The sequence below is a fragment of the Pleurodeles waltl genome, chromosome 11 (genome assembly GCF_031143425.1).
Source record: "Pleurodeles waltl isolate 20211129_DDA chromosome 11, aPleWal1.hap1.20221129, whole genome shotgun sequence".
NCBI lineage: Eukaryota > Metazoa > Chordata > Amphibia > Caudata > Salamandridae > Pleurodeles > Pleurodeles waltl.
In genome coordinates, this window is record NC_090450.1 from 194,898,872 (window position 1) to 194,919,149 (window position 20,278).

Sequence of the window (20,278 nt, forward strand, 5' to 3'; positions counted from 1 at the left end):
AGCAGCTTCTGCTTTTTGTAAAAGATGAAGTGGTATTGTGCTGCTGATGGGAGGTTGGGGAGCAAACTGCGAGACCGCACATCCTACTGTCATTATTTATAATACAATAGTTTGGCGTACTTTTCCTTAACATCGTTCAATGATTCTCTCAGTTCGACGGCAGTGAATCATTCCACGACATCACATGGGCTGAATCTCCATGGTGACTTCGATTGACAAGAAATATGAGCTTGAAAGCCAAGGTTATTTTCTTGTGCTCTCTCTCCGTATCTGAGTCTGTGCGTAGCAGGTGATGAGAACTGCATTTTGATTTGCGAGCTTAATGTAAAATTAAAGCCTGGGTCTGAGACGCTCGGGCCCGGAGAGCTCTATATTCCGCTTCAGTCGCCAGCGACGCTCATAATTAATGAAGTCCGTGTGGTGACGCAGGCAATGCACACGTGAGCGACCTTGTGTGGAAGGCCCTGTCGCCACCGTGCCCCATAATCATCAAAAGGTAACAATTAATATCCCTCCGTGCGCCCAACAGCAAACCCTCAGCGAGCCCAGTCCTTGCACATAGATACCTGAAAAAGGAATGCGTAAGAAAGGGAGACACAATATGCGTCAATTTACCTGATGCACAACGCTGGAATAGCTTTTTGTGAACACTGCCCTTGGCATACGGATGCCGTACGGGCTGCTTCTTGTTTTCTTTCCACCTGACAGCATTTTGATGGTGTGGCAGAAATACGACTTTCCCAGCAGTCGTCCACTGTTAAACTCGTAGACATCCTAGTTCGGCTCTGGCCACCGGAGAAAGGAGATCCGCTCTCTTGCTGTTATTTTGTAAACTAACACCGCCACCTTGACTACAGAAGACGTTCCCCACCGCAGGTGTTTGCTTTTTCCCTGTCCACAGCAAGAAAGAACTATATCGTGTCTGAAGCAAGAAAAAACGTACATACAGCTTGCTGCAATTGACGAAGTCTCACCCAAGCTGTCCAATGGCCTCGACAGGTAAGCACAGAGTCGACCTTGTTATTTTAGGGTAACATTTGTCATACTATAAATGTATGTATTATTTTCCGCTTAGAATAACGTGTAATAGCCGGTTTGGACGTGTGCAGACGAGACGTCTGAAAGGGAACATGCATCTCAAGAAGATCTCAGCACGCGGCATGAGCAAAAGTTAATTGGAGCGCGAAAAGTGGAAATGTGTTTCGCGATAAATGCACTTGAGGCTTAGATATTCGTTTCTACATTTATTATAAGCACTGTATTTAGGGCAATCGGCTCAAATTGAGCCACAAATTATGCTTCAAGTACAGCCACGGGAAAAAACTGTTTTATATTCTGTCCAAACTGGCACACGTACTTTCTGGTGAGAAAAAGGTAATCAACAAAAAAGAAACAAAATATTGTTACCAGTGATTAATTATCTACTCTGGAATATTCTTGTTTTCTTAATTCTTGTTTCTTAAAGATATGTTGTTTTACATGTTTACGTATTGATTCTTACCACTACCCCTTAAGTACTCGTAATTAGTGTAATATTCAGCACAAGAAAAAGGAATCTTCCAGTACTTTTTTTTACACTAGTTGACATCTCAGGTACAAAAGTGATGTTAACACTGTCATCAAGTCATGGCTCCAGAGCAAGAGGCTCACCTTACATCCAGTGTGGATGACGTCACACAAGCGTGACCACGTAGCAGGTGACGTCTGGGGCAGACTTTGCTATGCGCCTTAATCAGATGTGAAACGACCTCCTCCCACGATGGTACAGACAGCAGAGGTAGTCCTGTCTACCTGATCTAGTTTTGGTCATCTCTTCGTTCCTGTGGGCTAAAAAAGTTCTAGATGACACTTTTTCTATCTCTGACACATCTTTAAATGCCAGTACATGTTTTTTTTCAGATGATATTACAAAGGATTACACTTGTGGGGCTCTATTCACCAAGTTCAATTTACACGTGAGTTAATCTGTGAGGCTACTCAGTATTTCCAAGTGTTAAACTACTCAAAATGTAGACTTGTCTGGTATCTATAGTAATATCCTAAATATAGTTAAAATCTCCTCCAATAATAAAGGGGCCTGTGGCACTCATGGCTATTTTATAAAGTTGTACTAATGGCTCTACTTAATCTAGGAGTGGCCCATAGTAATTGACCAGGTTAATTTGAGTTCATAATAGTAGTACCTTTAACCAGTGCCATCTCCCTTTGGGATGTCTAATAACCTCTTTTATAATCCAGTCAACTCTACTACTTAAGTATATTGCCACCCCTCTTACTGCCAGCCCAGAAGATGCAAATAGAGCTACTGAATACTGTTTTGGAATATATACTTTGGGGTTGTTACTTTTTAGATGAGTTTCTTGAAAAAAAAATGACATTGGGGTTGGATGATATCAGCCACTTTAACATTGCCCCGTATTTCTGCATATTTGATATTCTATTTGCATTGGAGAAATTAACCTTAAGTTTTACCATGATCATTAATTAGCCTGTCGTTAGACCTTTTCCAGCCTATCCTAGTTCTGGCTACATACCTGAATTTCCTCAACCTTTTAACCCCCCACATACTGCCTCCCCACTCAAACGGTGGCCTCACCAAACTACCTCAGCTCCCCCCCTGAGTGATATAGAACCAAGGCCCTCCCATCTAGGGACTCTCAGAACACTTCTCTCCTTTAATCCCACCATGTGGTCCTGCCTTTGTTCTTCTAGCCTGTTACTCTGCCCCACCCACTACCCCTATGGTGGTGCCTTGATATGGCACCATTGATGCCAAGACATCCAGGAGGCATCATGGTCTTCCCCATTTTGGATGCTAGTAGACTATAAACATTTGGGGGGTCATTCTGACCCTGCCGGCCGCTGGCCGCCAGGGCCACCGACCACGGGAGCACCGCCAACAGGCTGGCGGTGCTCCCACGAGCATTCTGACCGCAGCGGTTCAGCCGCGGTCAGAAGCGGAAAGTCGGCGGTCTCCCGCCGACTTCCCGCTGCTCGGGGGAATCCTCCATGGCGGCGGAGCGTGCTCCGCCGCCATGGGGATTCTGACACCCCCTACCGCCATCCTGTTCCTGGCGGGTCTCCCACCAGGAACAGGATGGCGGTAGGGGGTGCCGCGGGGCCCCTGGGGGCCCCTGCAGTGCCCATGCCCATGGCATGGGCACTGCAGGGGCCCCCGTAAGAGGGCCCCACTGTGTATTTCAGTGTCTGCAATTCAGACACTGAAATACGCGACGGGTGCAAACTGCACCCGTCACACCCCTGCAACTACGCCGGCTCAATTCTGAGCCGGCGTCCTCGTTGCAGGGGCATTTCCTCTGGGCCGGTGGGCGCTCTTTTGGAGAGCGCCCGCCGGCCCAGAGGAAATGTCTGAATGGCCGCCGCGGTCTTTTGACCGCGGTGCGGTCATTTGGCGGCGGTACCTTGGCGGACGGCCTCCGCCGTCCGCCAAGGTCATAATCACCCCCTTGATCTGCTTGTTCCCTTTCACCAGTAAATTACAATTCACAATTCTAGAAACACTCTGCATAAAGAATGTTCAAATTTCCCAATGTCACCCCGAGAGCCATTTTGCATCTCCCCCCGAAAAAAAAAAAAACCTCCACCTCCCTGCCCATCGCAAATAGGTAGATACTTGTTAATTTATCAATCTAATCCCCAAATGTAATGATTCTACAACTCCCTCCCATCTGCACTCCGTATGGAATTAAGGAGAGCTTTTGCCGCCTCCACCATATGGAATACATTTGCACGTCCCTTGAATAGCACTTTCAATTTTGATTGTTGGGCCAGACCAGCTGGTGCCCCCACTTTTTGAAAGCTCAGAATCAGCTCTTTGAACTCTCAGCATCTCTGTTCTGCAAGTGTGGACATGTCAGAGAAGATTTTAAATGAGTAATCCCCGGGAGTTGAATAGGCACTTGCTTTAATGGTCAGTGAAATGATTATTTCTTTGATACAGTAGTCTCCAAAGTTGCCACTTTCATATGCTGATATTTTGCGCTGGGGGGCAGGACTGTTGGAACTCGAAGGGCACTTGTGATGGTGAGATCCGTCTTGCTGTCAGCTGGTTCTGTTAGAACATGTTGTTTTATCAGATCTGAGATTAATTGAATAACCGTCTGACCATTCTCTCACCCTTCTGGTATCCCTGTGAACCTTAAGTTAGAGAGACAAGATCGATTCTCAGCATCATCCACCCAGACCGGCAAGTCGGCCAAGTCATCCTGGTATTTGGCAATAATGATTCCATGTGCAATCCACCATCTTCTAGGTCTCACACCCGTTGTTCGACTTCCTTGATACGAGTATTCAATTGCTGCACGTTGTTGTTTATGAGACTGAGCTGGGCTTCCTTCTTTCGATTTGCCTCTTCCTGCGACAATTTCAGAGCTTCAAGTTCACTAAGTATCTGAAAAAGCTGGCACTCTGTCAATGCAGAGCCTTCTCCCGCTTTGGTTGAGGAGAGCCAACCGAGAGTGCCCAACACCTGAACAAGACGAAGACCCCATATTTCCCACTATTTTACAAAGTTCCTGATGCTCTTCTGTGGCTCCCATTTTGATTGAGCCTGAGAGGGGTGTAGAATCTGTTGATACAACAGAAATATAAGGGTCTGAGCATTGCTGAGTATTCAGTAGATTATAGGTGTGGGAGGCTGGCCTGGTTTGTAGTGGGTACCTAAGGTACTTACACCTTACACCTTATACCAGGTCCAGTTATCCCTTATTAATGAAATGTAGCCAGTGTTCTAGCAGCTTAGGCTATCTAGAGGTAGCTGTAACAGAGCAGCTTGTGCTGAACTAGGACACATGCAAAGCTCCTGCAATACCACTATAGTTACACAGTACTTATACACAATAAAAGACAATACTCAGTGTTAATAAAAAATAAAGGCCAAAAATATCTTAGAGACAATACTCCTTCTGGAATATACACTATAGCCAAACATCAGGTAAGTAAATAGTAAAAGAATAGTGAAAGCAGTAGAAAATACAATGAAGTGCAATAGGCCTATGGGCAACACAAACCATATACTAAGGAAGTGGAATGCAAATCACAAATTCCCCCCTAGGCAAGTGTAGTGTGTAGAGGGGTGCTGGGAGTGTAAGAAGACACCAAAGGTATGTAAAGTACCCCACCCCAGGAAAGTAGGAGTAAAGTGCTGCAAGTTTCCTCAGGAAACACCAAAAGTCGTGATAAGAGATATTCTAAGAACCAAGCAAGATTGCAATCAACAAATGGTGGATTCCTGGACCTGAAGACCTGTGAAGAGAGGAGACCAAGTCCAGAAGTTGCAGAAGATTCCAGGAAGGACAGGAGCCCCTGCCAAACCTAGAAGATGGTGCAAAAGTGGATTCTCCAGTTAGAAGAAGTCTGCAGAAGAGCACCAAGAAGATGGCTGCAGGTTCCTGCGTGGTGCAGGAGATGTCCCACGACGAGATGTTGATGCAGGCTGTTTGCGTCGCTGGATTCATCCAACAAGCCTTGGTTCAAGCAAGGTCGTGGTTTGCATCAAAATGGCGCAGCCTGGACCCAGGAGGGACCTGGGGGCCTCAACTCTGACTGAGGAGGCAGAGGGGGCTCTCAACACTGGAGAGAGCCCACAGAAGACCAGGCAGCACCCATGGAAGTCCTAGGACACGGGGGTAAAGAAGGTGCAGCACAACAAAAGAAGGTTCCACTCCTCCGGAGAACAACTCAACGAGGTGTGTATCACAGGATGGAGTGCTGGGAATCTGGGCTACAGTGTGCATGAAGGATTCTTGGAAGAAGTGCACAGAAGCACAAGGAGCTGGAGATGATGCAGTGCACAGGCGTGCTGGTCCAAACTGGGAAGGCAAGCTCTTGCTTCCACTAAAGTTGGACATCTGGACCTTAGGACGGTCTGGGTCATGTTGGTCCACCACCTGTGTTCCAGGGAGCATGCTTGTCATCAGGAGAGGAGTCCTAGAGAACCGGTCTTCATCGCAGAAGGGTGCCTGCAGAAGCAGGGAAGTGACTCATCACTCCATGGGAGATTCCTTCGGTTCTTCTGGTGCAGAAGGAAGACAGGGGGTCCTCAGAGTGTGCACACCTTGGAAACTGTTGCAAATGCTGGCTGGAGATGAAGTTGCAGGTCACAGGATTCATCCTGGATAGTTTGTTGCAGTTACAGCGGTTCCTGGAATAGTCTGTGGTTGATCCGATGGTCAGAAGCTGAAGCAGAGGATGCAGAGGGTTCCTGGAGGAGTATTGCAAGCTGAATCTGAGGAACCACTCAGAGGAGAGACCCTAAATAGCCCTGAGAGGGGAATTGGCTACCTACCCAGGTATGCACCTATCAGGAGGGGTCTCTGACGTCACCTGCTGGCACTGGCCACCCAGAAGTCTCCTGAGTGTCCCCACACCTTGGAATCCAAGATGGCTAACACCAGGGACACACTGGAGGAGCTCTGGGCACCACCCCTGGTGTGGTGTTGGACAGTGGAGTGATCACTCCCCTTTCCTTTGCCTAGTTTGTGCCAGAGCAGGGACTGAGGGTCCCTGAACCGGTGTAGACTGGCTTATGCAAGGAGGGCAGCATCTGTACCCTTCAAAGCATTTCCAGTGGCTCTGGGAGGCTACCTCACCCAAGCCTGTAACAACTATTTCCAAAGGGAGTGGGTGTAACACCTTCCTCCCAAAGGAAATGCATTGTTCTGACTTCCTGGCCTGCGCTGCTCAGACCCCAGGAGGGCAGAAACCCGTCTGTGAGGTGGCAGCAGCTGGGGCTGCAGTGGAAACTTCAGAGAGCTGGTTTGGAAGTACTGGGGGTCCATGGTGGAGCCCCAGGATGCATGGGATTGGCCCCCCAATATCCAATTTGGAATGGGGGAACAATTTCCACGATCTTAGACACCTCACATGGCCATATTCAGAGTTAACATTGTGAAACTACATATATGTATTGACATATATGTAGTGCACACGTGTAATGGTATCCCCGCACTCACAAAGTCCAGGGAATTGGCCCTGTTCAGCGTGGGGGCACCTTTGCTAGTGCAGGGATGGCGGTAAAATGGAGAAAAGTATTGCCAAAAGGCTGGCGCGACTTTTCCTCATATGTACCACACAGTCCGCCACAGCAGTAACGACAGCCGGGCCAGGCGGCCGTCACTAGCCCGCCTGCGGGATTATGACCCTACCTACCACCATGGTTTTCGTGGGAACCTTACTGCCACGAAAACCATAGTGGTAGGCACCATCTGAAACAGGTAATTCCTTCCCTGTCACTGATAGGGGTCTTCCCTGCCCCAACCCCCTCCCCAAGTTTCCCCCCAACTCCCCTCCCTGTCCAGACTCCCCCACGACATACACGCACCTTCACTCACCAACGCACATACTCATACATACACTCATACCCACATTCATCCACGCATGCATACATCTATTCACACACATCCACACACACTGACATACATACATGCACACATGCATGCACATAACACAATATACACACACTCACACATCCATACACACACGCACAGACAACACGCATCACACACCTGCATACACGCACGCACGCTCAGAACACACACACCCCCACACACATATACACAACACCCCGCCTCCCTCCCCTGTCAGAGCACCTGATTTACCTTTTGTGAGGGGGTCCCCCGGCAGGAGACAGTATGGGGCACTGCTGCCAACAGCAGCACCTGCCAGCAGACCCCCGCCAGGCCGTATCATGTGTCATGATATGGTCTGCTGCGGTCTACTGGTGTGGTGCTTCTGCTGGCAGCAGCACCACCTTACCGCCATTCGCCAGCATGACCACAGCCTTCTGGCGGAAATTCGGCTATTGTCATAATCCGGCTGATGGTTGGTAGCCGCAGCGATGGTCTTTTGGCAGCTGTCGCCTAAGTGGTAGGCGTTATACTGTATACCCCCAATGTTATAATGAGGCCCTTAGTAACTTTTCACCTAGCCTTCAGTAATTGAAGGTTAGACATATACGTGACTTAAAAGTTACTTAAGTGCAGTGAATATGGCTGTGAAATTATGTGTGCACTATTTCACTCAGGCTGCATTGGAAGTCCTGAAGAAAGGTTTGTCTGAGCTCCTTATAGGCGGTGCACCCATAAGGATCTCCTGGAACCCCAATGCCCTGGGTACATAGGTACTATATACTAGGGACTTATAAGGGGGAGTCCAGTGTGCAATTGGAATTGGAATATGAAGTCACTAAACTATAGTGACTAATTTGGTGAGTAGAGAGAGCATAAGCTCTGGAGTTCTGGTTAGCAGAACTTTAGTGACACAGTTAAGCATACTGACAACACACACATTAGGCCACAAACTATGAGCACTGGGATCCTGGCTAGCAGGATCCCAGTGAGACAGGCAAAACATACTGACAAACAGGCAGAAAGTTGGGGTAACATGACAAGAAAGATGGTACTTTCCTACAATAGGGCAATGGAGATTGCGGAATAGGTACTGAGTTACGTCTGGCCTGCCCCCCATCTGTTAAGTGCTCCACTGCAGGTGCTAGTTTAAGGGGTTCTTTAAGCTCCTTGGATCCGGCTGAGGTAAATAGCGAATAAGTCTGTAGTTCCACATTGCTATTTTGTTGGGTACTTACAACCAGTGTTTCATCTGTTCAAGAAGGCATGAGTCCTGTGGCAGGCTAAGGTCTTCACTCAGGATCTGTAAGTTGCCCCTTGCCTGGCTACCAATTACCCGCTTATTGCACTCAGGTTCCATGATCACGCAATTGGCTTTAGAAATTGCTTGAGAAGTGAAGGAAGAAGGAGGTGTTTGAGATGGGGGTTGTACCACTGAAAAGATTGAACCTGGCCTGGACGTTTTATCCAGTGAAGATAGACGTTTGGCCTTCGAATTTTGCACCACCTTAATATTTTTACCAACGGAGCATGCCTTATGCTGCGATTCATGAGCAATCCTTTTCATTATGATGGGTATATTTTAGCGCAAAGTGTAACAGGGCCCCCCATTATTTGCACCCGCTAAAATGCCACAACAATTTTAGGTTATAGATCCTTGGCGAGAAGAACATCTTGCATCCACCCAATATACTTGATTTTTACAGTGCTAAAAAAAGCTTAACAAATAGATTTTTTTCTAGTCTCTCGTACATTGAAGAATGATCAATCAATCAATCAATCACGATATTTATAAAGCGCGCTATGTACCCGTCAGGGTTTCGAGGCGCTGGGGGGGGGGGTGCGCTGCAGTTAGCGGTCGAAGAGCCAGGTCTTGAGGAGTCTCCTGAAGGCGAGGAGGTCCTGGGTCTGGCGTAGAGATGTGGGGAGAGAGTTCCAGGTCTTGGCGGCGAGGAAGGAGAAGGATCTGCCGCCGCAGGTCTTGCGCTGGATTCAGGGGACGACGGCGAGGGCGAGGTTGGCGGATCGAAGTTGACGTGTGGGAGCGTAGAAGTTTAGTCTGGAGTTGAGGTAGGAAGGTCCGGTGTTGTGCAGTGCCTTGTGAGCGTGGGTGAGGAGTTTAAAGGTGATCCTCTTCTCCACCGGGAGCCAGTGGAGTTCCCTCAGGTGAGGGGAGATGTGGCATCGGCGGGGTATGTCGAGGATCAGTCGGGCGGAAGCATTTTGGATGCGCTGGAGTCGTTTGATGTCTTTGGTTGGGATGCCTGTGTAGAGTGCGTTGCCGTAGTCCAGTCTGCTGCTGACGAGGGCTTGGGTCACCATCTTTCTGGACTCTGTTGGAATCCACTTGAAGATTCTGCGGAGCATGCGGAGGGTGTTGAAACAGGAGGAGGAGACGGTGCTGACCTGTTTGGACATGGTGAGGGCCGGGTCCAGGATGAAGCCGAGGTTTCTTGCGTGGCTGGCAGGGGTGGGTGGGGGTCCGAGGTCGGCGGGCCACCAAGAGTCGTTCCAGGCCGAGGGAGAGCGCCCGAGGATGAGGATTTCCGTCTTGTCGGAGTTGAGTTTCAGGTGACTGTTGTTCATCCATTCGGCGATGGATTTTAGTCCCTCGTGGAGGTTTGTTTTGGCGGTGAGTGGGTCTTTGGTCAGGGAGAGGACGAGCTGGGTGTCATCGGCGTAGGAGATGATGCTGAGGTGATGCTGGCGGGCCAGTTTAGCGAGGGGGGCCATGTAGACGTTGAACAATGTGGGGCTGAGGGAGGATCCTTGGGGGACGCCGCAGATGAGGTTGGTGGCTTTGGAGCGAAAGGGGGAGAGTCGGACTCTCTGAGTTCTGTCGGAGAGAAAGGATGAGATCCAGTGGAGGGCTTTGTCTTGGATGCCGGCTTCTTGGAGGCGGGTCAGTAGGGTGCGGTGGCAGACTGTGTCGAAAGCGGCTGATAGGTCGAGGAGGATGAGGGCCGAGGTTTCGCAGTTGTCCATTTGATGTCTGATGTCATCTGTGGCGGCGAGGAGAGCAGTCTCCGTGCTGTGGTTTCGTCTGAAACCGGATTGTGAGGGGTCCAGGATGGAGTTGTCTTCAAGGAAGTGGGTGAGTTGTGTGTTGATGATCTTCTCGATGACTTTTGCTGGAAAAGGGAGGAGAGAGATCGGGCGGAAGTTTTTGAGATCGTTGGGGTCGGCCTTGGGTTTCTTGAGGAGGGGTTGGATTTCTGCGTGTTTCCAGCTGTCCGGGAAGGTGGCGGAGGTGATTGAGAGGTTGATGATCTTGCGGAGTTTGGGGGCGATGGTGGCGTTGGCTGAGTTGAAAACATGATGAGGGCATGGGTCCGTGGGGGAGCCTGAGTGGATGGTGTTCATGGTTGTTGTGGTTTCTGCGTCATCCACGTGGGACCAGGCGGTGAGGCGGCAGTCGCGGGTGGAGACGTCGGGGGTGGGGTCTGGCGGTGGGCCGGTGTTGAAGCTGTTGTGGATGGTCACGATTTTCTGGTGGAAGAAGGTGGAGAGGTCGTCGCAGAGTTTCTGGGAGGGCGGGATGTCGTTGGCGTTGGCTTTTGGATTTGAGAGTTCTTTCACGATGCCGAAGAGTTCTTTGCAGTCGTGGGCGTTGTTGTTGATGCGTTCGGTGAAGTGGGCGCGCTTGGCGACGCGGATCCGTTGGTGGTGTTCACGGTTTGCGTCTTTGAGGGAGGCGAGGTTGTCGGGTGTGCGTTCTAGGATCCATTTCTTTTTGAGCTTCTGGCAAAGGCTTTTGGAGGTGGTCAGTTCGTCTGTGAACCAGGCTGGTTTTTTCTTTCCTTGGTTGGCGGTGGGTTTCTTGAGAGGGGCTAAGGTGTTAGCGCATTTGAGGATCCATTGATGGAGGTTGATGGCAGCTGTGTTCGGGTCGGCTGCGTCGGGTGGAGGGTTTTTGACGAGGGTGCTGGTCAGTTGGTCTTGGGTGACTTTGCTCCAGCGGCGGTAGGGGGGTAGATGGATGAGATGCTGCTTTGGTAATGATGAAGAATGATGGTTCATGTATATTGGCAAACACTTTTTCCGATCACTCAGCAGTCATGGTGACAACGGAGTTAGAGGCAGTTAGCAAGGAGAGACACAGATGGCCATTGAATAGATCCTTACTTAGCAAACAGGAGTGGGTTGCAGATATGAGAAAATTCATACAGGAGTTCATTCAGTTAAATCACTATACTGTATCTCTCTTTGATGTATGGGAGGCTTTCAAAGCTACAGCTAGGGGTTATATTACCTTCAAAGCATCTCAGAATTGGCAGCGAAAGCTCAAAGTTAAAAAGCTTCAGATGGCTATAGATCAGGTCTCAGATGATTGTATGATTTTAGGGGGACAGGACGTGGCAGGGCACAATCTTGCTCGAACTAAGGGCAATTTAAAAGATTTTTTTGTCCTCGAGGAATTGGCTAACTCAAGGGCTTATCAGTAACAGGTTGTTGGAAAATGGGTTATTGTAAGGGCAGGTAGGTACCTACACCCAGCAACAAGCCACTAACCTCCACTTAGGTCCAGTTAGGTCTCAGTAAATTAACCCCAGCTCAACCCTTGGTAGCTTGGCAACGAGCGTCAATGCTTAACTTAGGAGACAGTGTGTAAAGCATTCAAATATCACAAAACAGCAATTAAATAAAACACAGGAAACAGTTTAAAAATCCAAAACCAATTTATGAAAATAGTTTATATTTTTATCTTTAAAATGACACAAAAACGAATAAAATCGGATAAAGGGAACCGGAGATATGAATTTTTAAAGAATTATTATTTTTCTAGCGCTTAGAAACAAAAAGCGCCAATCAGGTCATCTGGTTGCACCTCGACCGGGGCAAAGTCAAAGTTTCAGGCCGACCACGATGGAGCCCTGCTCGGCTACAGGTCGCGGGAGGCCTCAGTTAAAAGTTTACCTTCACACTTAGGGGGTTATTCTAACTTTGCAGGAGTGTTAATCTGACCCAAAAGTGACGGTAAAGTGACGGATATACCACCAGCCGTATTACGAGTTCCATAGGATATAATGGACTCGTAATACGGCTGGTGGTAAATCCGTCACTTTTCCGTCACTTTTGGTACGGATTAACACCTCCTCCAAAGTTAGAATAACCCCCTTAGTCTTTATTTTGAAGATTTTCTTCAGCGGGACTAACCTGCCAGTCCTATTCGACCTCCTGGAGCCCTTCTCCGGATACGCGATGCTGGAATCCTCGGTGGAGATTTTTACCTTCGGACTTAGTCGTTTTTTCGAGGTGAAAATCCTTCGACCGGGGTAACCCTGGATCTTGATCCGAAGTCCATGGAGCTCTTCTCGGATACGATGGCTGGGAGGTCCCGGTCAACTTTTTACCTTCGGACTTAGGGGGTGATTCTGACCTCGGCGGTAAAATGCCCTTACCGCCGGTCAGAAGACCGCCATAACACCGCCGCGGCCGCGGTCAACCGCCACGGTCATTCTGACCCACAACGGCCAAACCTCCAAAAATCCGTCCTCCACTGCAGCCCGCCACATCGGCGGGCAGCGATAAACTGGAGATGACCAAACCTCCACCGTCACGCCAACAAAAATACGCCCATGCCATTACGACCCACGAATCCACACGGCGGTCATTCAAACGCGGTATTCCATTGGCGCTACACACCGCCGCGGTCAGAATACACACACATCACCAAAACACAGCCACATTGGCCAATTTGAAAAACACACACCTAATACACATACACACACCACTCCCACACAATCAACCAACTATAAAACACACACCCACATCACCCACAAACCCCTGCGACCCCAATTACTGAGAGAAGGAGAGAGAGACACAGCAGACAATCCAAAGCAAGACACACTGAGGCACACTACACCATCACACACACCACATAGTAGCACAAAGCACCACTCACCAACACACTCCTCATCACATACACCACCCCACACCTCACCCACACCACCCCATGGCACCCCAAAGGCATCCACGATTTTCGGACCAAGAACTCCGGGTCATGGTGGAGGAAATCCTAAGAGTGGAACCCCAGCTCTTCGGCTCGCAGGTGCAGCACACCAGTATAGCCAGGAAGGCGGAGCTATGGCAGCGGATCGTGGACAGGGTCAACGCGGTGGGACAGCATCCCAGGAATAGGGAGGACATCCGCAAAAGATGGAACGACCTACGGGGGAAGGTCCGGTCGATGGTCTCCAGGCACAACATCGCGGTCCAGAAGACTGGCGGCGGACCCCCACCCACCCCTCCCGAATTTACATCGTGGGAGCAAGAGGTCTTGACCATCCTGCATCCTCAGGGCCTCGCAGGAGTAGCCGGAGGAATGGACTCTGGTAAGTCCCATCTCAACTACTATATCCCCCACACCCCACCAGCATGCCAACCCACACCCCCACCCTCACCCCCAACCCCCCAGCACACATCCTTCCTGACAATGTCTCACCAGCACAACCCACCCATCCCAACACCAACTCCTGCATGCCAACACAAACCATGGGCACCCATCACCTAAGCATGACCACTGCACTAACCCCTCCCCCCCACTAAATACCCTCACAACACCTCCCTCCAGGGAATGCCTGCACTGGGGGACAAGGGCACCCACAACACGCATGCTATTGCACACACAGAAACAATAACCAAACTCTCTTACCCCATGCAGGACCCGAACGACAACACACCAGCCAGGAGGGTCCAGAAGTGTCCATCCCACCACCGGAACAGGCCCACACTGAGGATAGCAGCTCTGTCGACAGTGAACCTGATGACCAGCCCGGACCATCGGGGACCTCTGGGCAGTCGGTTCCCCTCACCCAGACACAGGCCACACCAGACCCGACCCCCTCTGCCGACACCAGCACAGCTCCCACCCAGCGGGCCCATGCCTCTGTCTCTAGGACAGCTCAATCAGCGGTGTGTCTGCCACTACAGGGCACCCAGGCTAACCCGACACCCCAACAACAACAGGGACCTGGGGGCAGTGGGAGCGGGCACACCGGCCAGGGGACAGAGGCCGGGGGAAACCGGGCAGCTCGGAGGGCTGGTGTGCGACATGGGGGGGAGGAGAGGCCCAGGGAACCCACTCTCCAAGAGGCCCTCACCACCCTCATGGGGGCCTACCACCACTCCCAAGAAACGATGGCGACGGTACTGGCCAGGTTCACTGAGATCCAGGCACAGCAGGAGGAACGCTACATGGGCTTCAGGGAGGAGCTGAGAATCATCGGGACCGCAATGGGGACCATCGTCCTGGCCCTCCACAGGATAGAGGACGCGTTGCGGGACCATGGTGCACCACACAGGGCCCCTGTCACTAGGCCGGACCAGGAACAGCCTACCACCTCCGCCGGCGCTAGTGGACAGGAGGTCCCAACACCTCGACAGCCCCCCAGAACCCCACCTCCTGCTGAAGAACAACCACCCCGTAAGAGGAGCCTGAGACCAAAGAAAAAGACAGAGTAGGATGTCAAGACCCCCGCCAGCAGGACATACCCCCTCAAGTCTTCCCACTGTCCCACATTGCCACCCTGTCCAACCATGAACTGCCTATGCTCCATCCTTCCACAGGCAAAAGAACAATGCACCTGTGAGACTGAGAACTGGACTCTGCCATGGATATTCCTCCACCCCCACCCATCACCCTTAGAATCACATGTACCGGTATCTAGCACTGTAAATAAATCACATTTTGCACACAAACCTGTTTTGAGTCATGCTGTATTATTAACAAAGGGATAACATATTACTGTTCAATTTCTGTTCTGTCAATTAGTCATGACAACATACCAATGTCAATACGCTGTATTTCATGGGCGAACCAAGCAGAAGTCAGGTACTGAGTCAGACAGCACTGAGAAGGGAAGGGAAAGGCATAAATTAATAAAAAACATCTGTGGGGAACTACAGAAAGTACAGATGCAGGAGGCTAGAAGCAATTGTGAATTGGCGTGGGTGATTCTTACCTGGGTGTTACTGGAAATACTGTTGTATCACTCTGTCCCTATTGTCTGTGTCGTCCTCAGAGTCTTCCTCCTCTTCACTCTCCACAGGCTCCACGGCTTCTACAACACCACCATCTGGACCATCCTCCTGCAGGAAAGGCACCTGGCGTCGCAAAGCCAGGTTGTGAAGCATACAGCACGCCACGATGATATGGCACACCTTCTTTGGTGTGTACATTAGGGATCCACCAGTCATATGCAGGCACCTAAACCTGGCCTTCAGGAGGCCAAAGGTTCGCTCAATCACCCTCCTTGTACGCCCATGGGCCTCATTGTAGCGTTCCTCTGCCCTTGTCCGGGGATTCCTTACTGGGGTCAGTAGCCACGGCAGGTTGGGGTAACCAGAGTCACCTATTAGCCACACACGTTGTCTCTGTAGCTGCTCCATCACATAGGGGATGCTGCTATTTCGCATCACATACGCGTTATGCACTGACCCTGGGAACTTGGCATTTACATGGGAGAAGTACTGGTCAGCCAAACAGACCACCTGGACATTCATCGAATGATAATTCTTTCTGTTTCGGTACACCTGCTCATCGTCTTTTGGGGGTACCAAAGCCACATGGGTCCCATCAATGGCACCAATGATGTTGGGGATATGTCCAAGGGCATAGAAATCACCCTTCACTGTGGGCAAGTCACCCTCCTCGGGGAAAATGATGTAGCTCCGCATGAGTTTCATCAGGGCAGACAACACTCTGCTCAAAATCTTTGAAAACATAGGCTGAGACATTCCAGATGACATGGCCACTGTGGTCTGGAATGACCCACTGGCCAAAAAATGGAGGACTGACAAAACCTGCACCAGAGGGGGAATCCCTGTGGGTTGGCGGATGGGGGACATCAGGGCTGGCTCCAGCTGGGCACACAGTTCATGGATAGTGGCACGGTCAAGTCGGTATCGAAGGATTATATGGCGTTCTTCCATTGTCGACAGATCCACCAGCGGTCGGTACACGCGAGGATTCCTCCTTCTCATCCCAAGTCCCAGCGGATGGTGCCTAGGAAGGACAACATGGAGCACAGAGTCAGCCAAACCACAGGTACGTACAGACAGCTTGCACAGTTAAAGAATGGCAATGGGTTGAAAGGCGTGTATGTGTGGCAATGCAAGGCCTAGGCCTGTGTGTCGCAGTCAAAATTAAGCCATGTGGGCCCTTGAAATGGCGGCTGCCTGACCTGTGAAGTGGGACAATGGGATGTGAGGTCACTGCGCTGGCGGGGCACACCGTGGCGGTAGGCGGTCGAAGACCGCGGCGCAAAGCCGCATTGGTTAACATTGAAGCCTATGGGTTTCAGGAGCCAATAACGAAGTGCGCCGGCGGTCGCGGTACGCACCGCCGCGGTACGCACCGCCGCGGACGTGACCGCCATTTTCTATCTGCTTAATCACTCGAGACCTGATCATCCACAGGAGAGGACCTATACTGCAAGTGCTGCTGTGACCTCGGTCTGGAAGATACAATGGCTGCTGTGACTGGGGAAAGGGCCCCTGCCTTCACGTCTGAAGAATTGGACAAGCTCGTGGATGGGGTCCTCCCCCAGTATGCGCTACTCTACGGTCCTCCAGACCAACAAGTGAGTACCCCGGGTGCTAATGGAATGGGCTATGCCTGTGTGGATTGGGGTGGATGTAAGTTGGTAGGGTGGGGGGCGAATGAGGAGTGCAACGCCCGACAGATGAGAGCATGTGCCATATGGCAAAGTGGGTGGGGGGGGGGCAATTACATCTAACATGCAGGCCATTGATGATTTCCTCCTTTCCACCCTGTACATGTCTAATAGGTCAGCGCCCATCAGAAGATCGAGATTTGGCGTGCCATCGCCAAGGAAGTCCGGACCTTGGGGGTCCACAACAGACGGGGCACCCACTGCCGCAAGAGGTGGGAGGACATCCGCCGCGGAACAAGGAAGACCGCAGAAACACTGCTGGGGATGGCCTCCCAACCTAGGAGGGGTGCCAGTCGCACCATGACCCCCCTGATGTCCCGGATCCTGGCGGTGGCCTACCCTGAATTGGATGGGCGCTTTAAGACATCACAGCAGACACAAGGGGGTGAGTATCAGCACATTCTCCTATCTTTCTGCGCAGTGGAGGCGTCTGGGTGGGGGAGGAGGGCTGTGGGTGACATTAGGCCAGGGCGCTTTCTGTAGTGTAGTCCTCTCCCTTAGGCATGGCCCTGTGCCCCCGGCCCCCACCTCTGTAGGGTGACAAGTACAGCCATTGAAGGTCCAGCATCTCCCATGTGCGCGTTTGACGTCTCTTGGCCTGTTGTCTTAGTCAGTAGTACTGAGTAGTGTACCCCGAATACGCGGCTTAGTGCATTAGGCACCTGTGTCTGTCCTCTCCGCCAACGGTGTTGACATTGCATGCACTCAACCTGGTCTTCTTTTCTCTCCCCCCACCCTTTCTCTTCATCTTCTTGTGCATGTGTGCATTAGCATCATCAGGCGGAGGAGATATGGCATCGGAGCACGAGGGAGCTGCAGGACACAAGGCCCCGGTGGGCCCAGGAACAGACACCGAGGGCACCAGTGATCCGGAGGGCGAGGGGAGCACCACGATGGGGACCGCTGGTGAGAGCAGCGAAAGCGACACGTCCTCGGATGGGAGCTCCCTAGGGGTGGCGGCAACATCCGTGCCCCCGCCTCTACAGGTACAGCCGCCACCCAGCGCACCAGCCCCGCCCTCCCAGCAGCCCCTCTGTCTTCGCTCCGTGCCGGTTCGCCCAGGAAGGCGCGCGTCTCCTACGCCCCAGGCACCTCAGCCCCTGCCCCTGTTGCCCCTGCTGCCCTCAGTGCGGAGCTCATTGACCTGGTAAGGACGCTCATTGTTGGGCAGACGACCCTTCTGAATGCCATCCAGGGTGTGCAAAGGGAGGTGCAACAGAGCAATGCGTACCTGGAGGGCATTCATTCGGGTCAGGCTGCCCATCAACGAGCGTTCACTGCTCTGGCCTCAGCACTGACGGCAGCCATTGTCCCTGTTTCCAGCCTCCCTCTTCTGACTGCCTCCAGCCTGTCTCTGTCTCCTGTTCCTCAGCCTATCCCATCCACACCATCAGACCAGCCTGCACACACCTCAACACCCAAGAGCAGCTCATCCAAACACAAGCACCACAGATCCCGCAAACACTCACCCGAGCAACACCCAGATGCAGACATGCCAACAGCCACTGCCACCCCTGTGTCCCCCTCCTCCTTGTCTCCCTCCTCCCTCCCTGTGACGTCTACACTCACACCTGCATGCACCCCAACATCAGCCAGTGCTTCCATCACCACCTCACCCTCCAGTACAGTCCACACTCGTGCAGTCACCACCCCCACTGCCATGTACACGTCCCCTGTGTCCTCTCCCACTGTGTCTGTCACCCCCTCTTCCAAGACACACAAACGCAGGCAGCCACCCACCCAACAGCCATCCACCTCACGACAGCCTACAGCACCAGCACCTTCACCCAATGACAGCACACCTGACTCTCCTACAACCACCTCCTCTACCTCCACTTCCATCTCCACTTCTCCTACCCTTTACCTTGGCCCTAAAAAACTTTTCCTGGCTAACCTTAACCTCTTTCCCCCCGATGTCCTCCCCCCTCCATCTTCAAAGAGTCCCAAGAGCACCGCAGCCACCACCAGCCCAGCTTCGGGTGTCACTGTTGTGCCTGGGTTCTGGAGCCCACCCTTTGGCAGCAGTGACACATCGATCAGCAGCAAGGACACGTCCAGCCCCCACCCCGGCAAGAGGACCCGCAAAACCAAGGACCGCCGTGCGAGGACCGACAGGGCTGCCCCCAAGGAGCAATGTGCGGCCACTTCACCACCCACACCATCTGGGGGAGGCAAGGGCCCGAGAGCCCCATCAAAGGAGCGGAAGGGCAGCAGGAGCACGGAGAAGGTGGACCCCACATGCCACATCCCAGCTGGGAAGGAGGACACTAAGGAGGCCAGGAGTCCGTCCCCGAAGGGTCCAGAAACGTCACGGTCCGAGGGCGACTGAACAGGGAGTCCAGGCCAGGTCTGGCTCCCTTGACCTGCAGGATGGGCACCGCTGAACAGGGCCCGCGGTGCAGAAGAGCACCGCTGAACAGGGCCCCGCCGTGGAGATAGGCACCGCTGAACAGGGCCCGCGGTGCAGAAGAGTACGGCTGAACAGGGCCCCGCCGTGGAGATAGGCACCGCTGAACAGGGCCCGCGGTGCAGAAGAGCACCGCTGAACAGGGCCCCGCCGTGGAGATAGGCACCGCTGAACAGGGCCCGCGGTGTAGAAGAGTACCGCTGAACAGGGCCCCGCCGTGGAGATAGGCACCGCTGAACAGGGCCCGCGGTGCAGAAGAGCACCGCTGAACAGGGCCCCGCCGTGGAGATAGGCACCGCTGAACAGGGCCCGCGGTGCAGAAGAGTACCGCTGAACAGGGCCCCGCCGTGGAGATAGGCACCGCTGAACAGGGCCCGCGGGGCAGAAGAGCACTGCTGAACAGGGCCCCGCCGTGGAGATAGGTACCGCTGAACAGGGCCCGCGGTGCAGAAGAGTACCGCTGAACAGGGCCCCGCCGTCTCAAGCACCGCTCCGCTGGGCCCTTCCTCTCAAGCACCGCTCCGCTGGGCCCTTCCTGTCAAGCAACGCTCCGCTGGGCCCCGCCGTCTCAAGCACCGCTCCGCTGGGCCCCGCTGTCTCAAGCACCGCTCCGCTGGGCCCTTCCTCTCAAGCACCGCTCCGCTGGGCCCCGCCGTCTCAAGCACCGCTCCGCTGGGCCCTTCCTCTCAAGCACCGCTCCGCTGGGCCCTTCCTCTCAAGCACCGCTCCGCTGGGCCCTTCCTGTCAAGCACCGCTCCGCTGGGCCCCGCCGTCTCAAGCACCGCTCCGCTGGGCCCCGCCGTCTCAAGCACCGCTCCGCTGGGCCC

At 52.5% G+C, this 20,278-nt stretch overlaps 1 protein-coding gene across 1 annotated transcript in view; it reads left to right on the top strand.

The window, feature by feature from the left end:
• Positions 1-253: 253 nt before the first annotated feature.
• The window catches only part of LOC138266595 (phospholipid scramblase family member 5-like), a 243,744-nt gene continuing 223,719 nt past the window's right edge, over positions 254-20,278 (top strand). Inside the window, exon 1 of the mRNA XM_069215431.1 lies at positions 254-999. Within this exon, the coding sequence (XP_069071532.1) occupies positions 987-999 (13 nt within the window). The 5' untranslated portion in view covers positions 254-986. The remainder of the gene's footprint in view (positions 1,000-20,278) is intronic.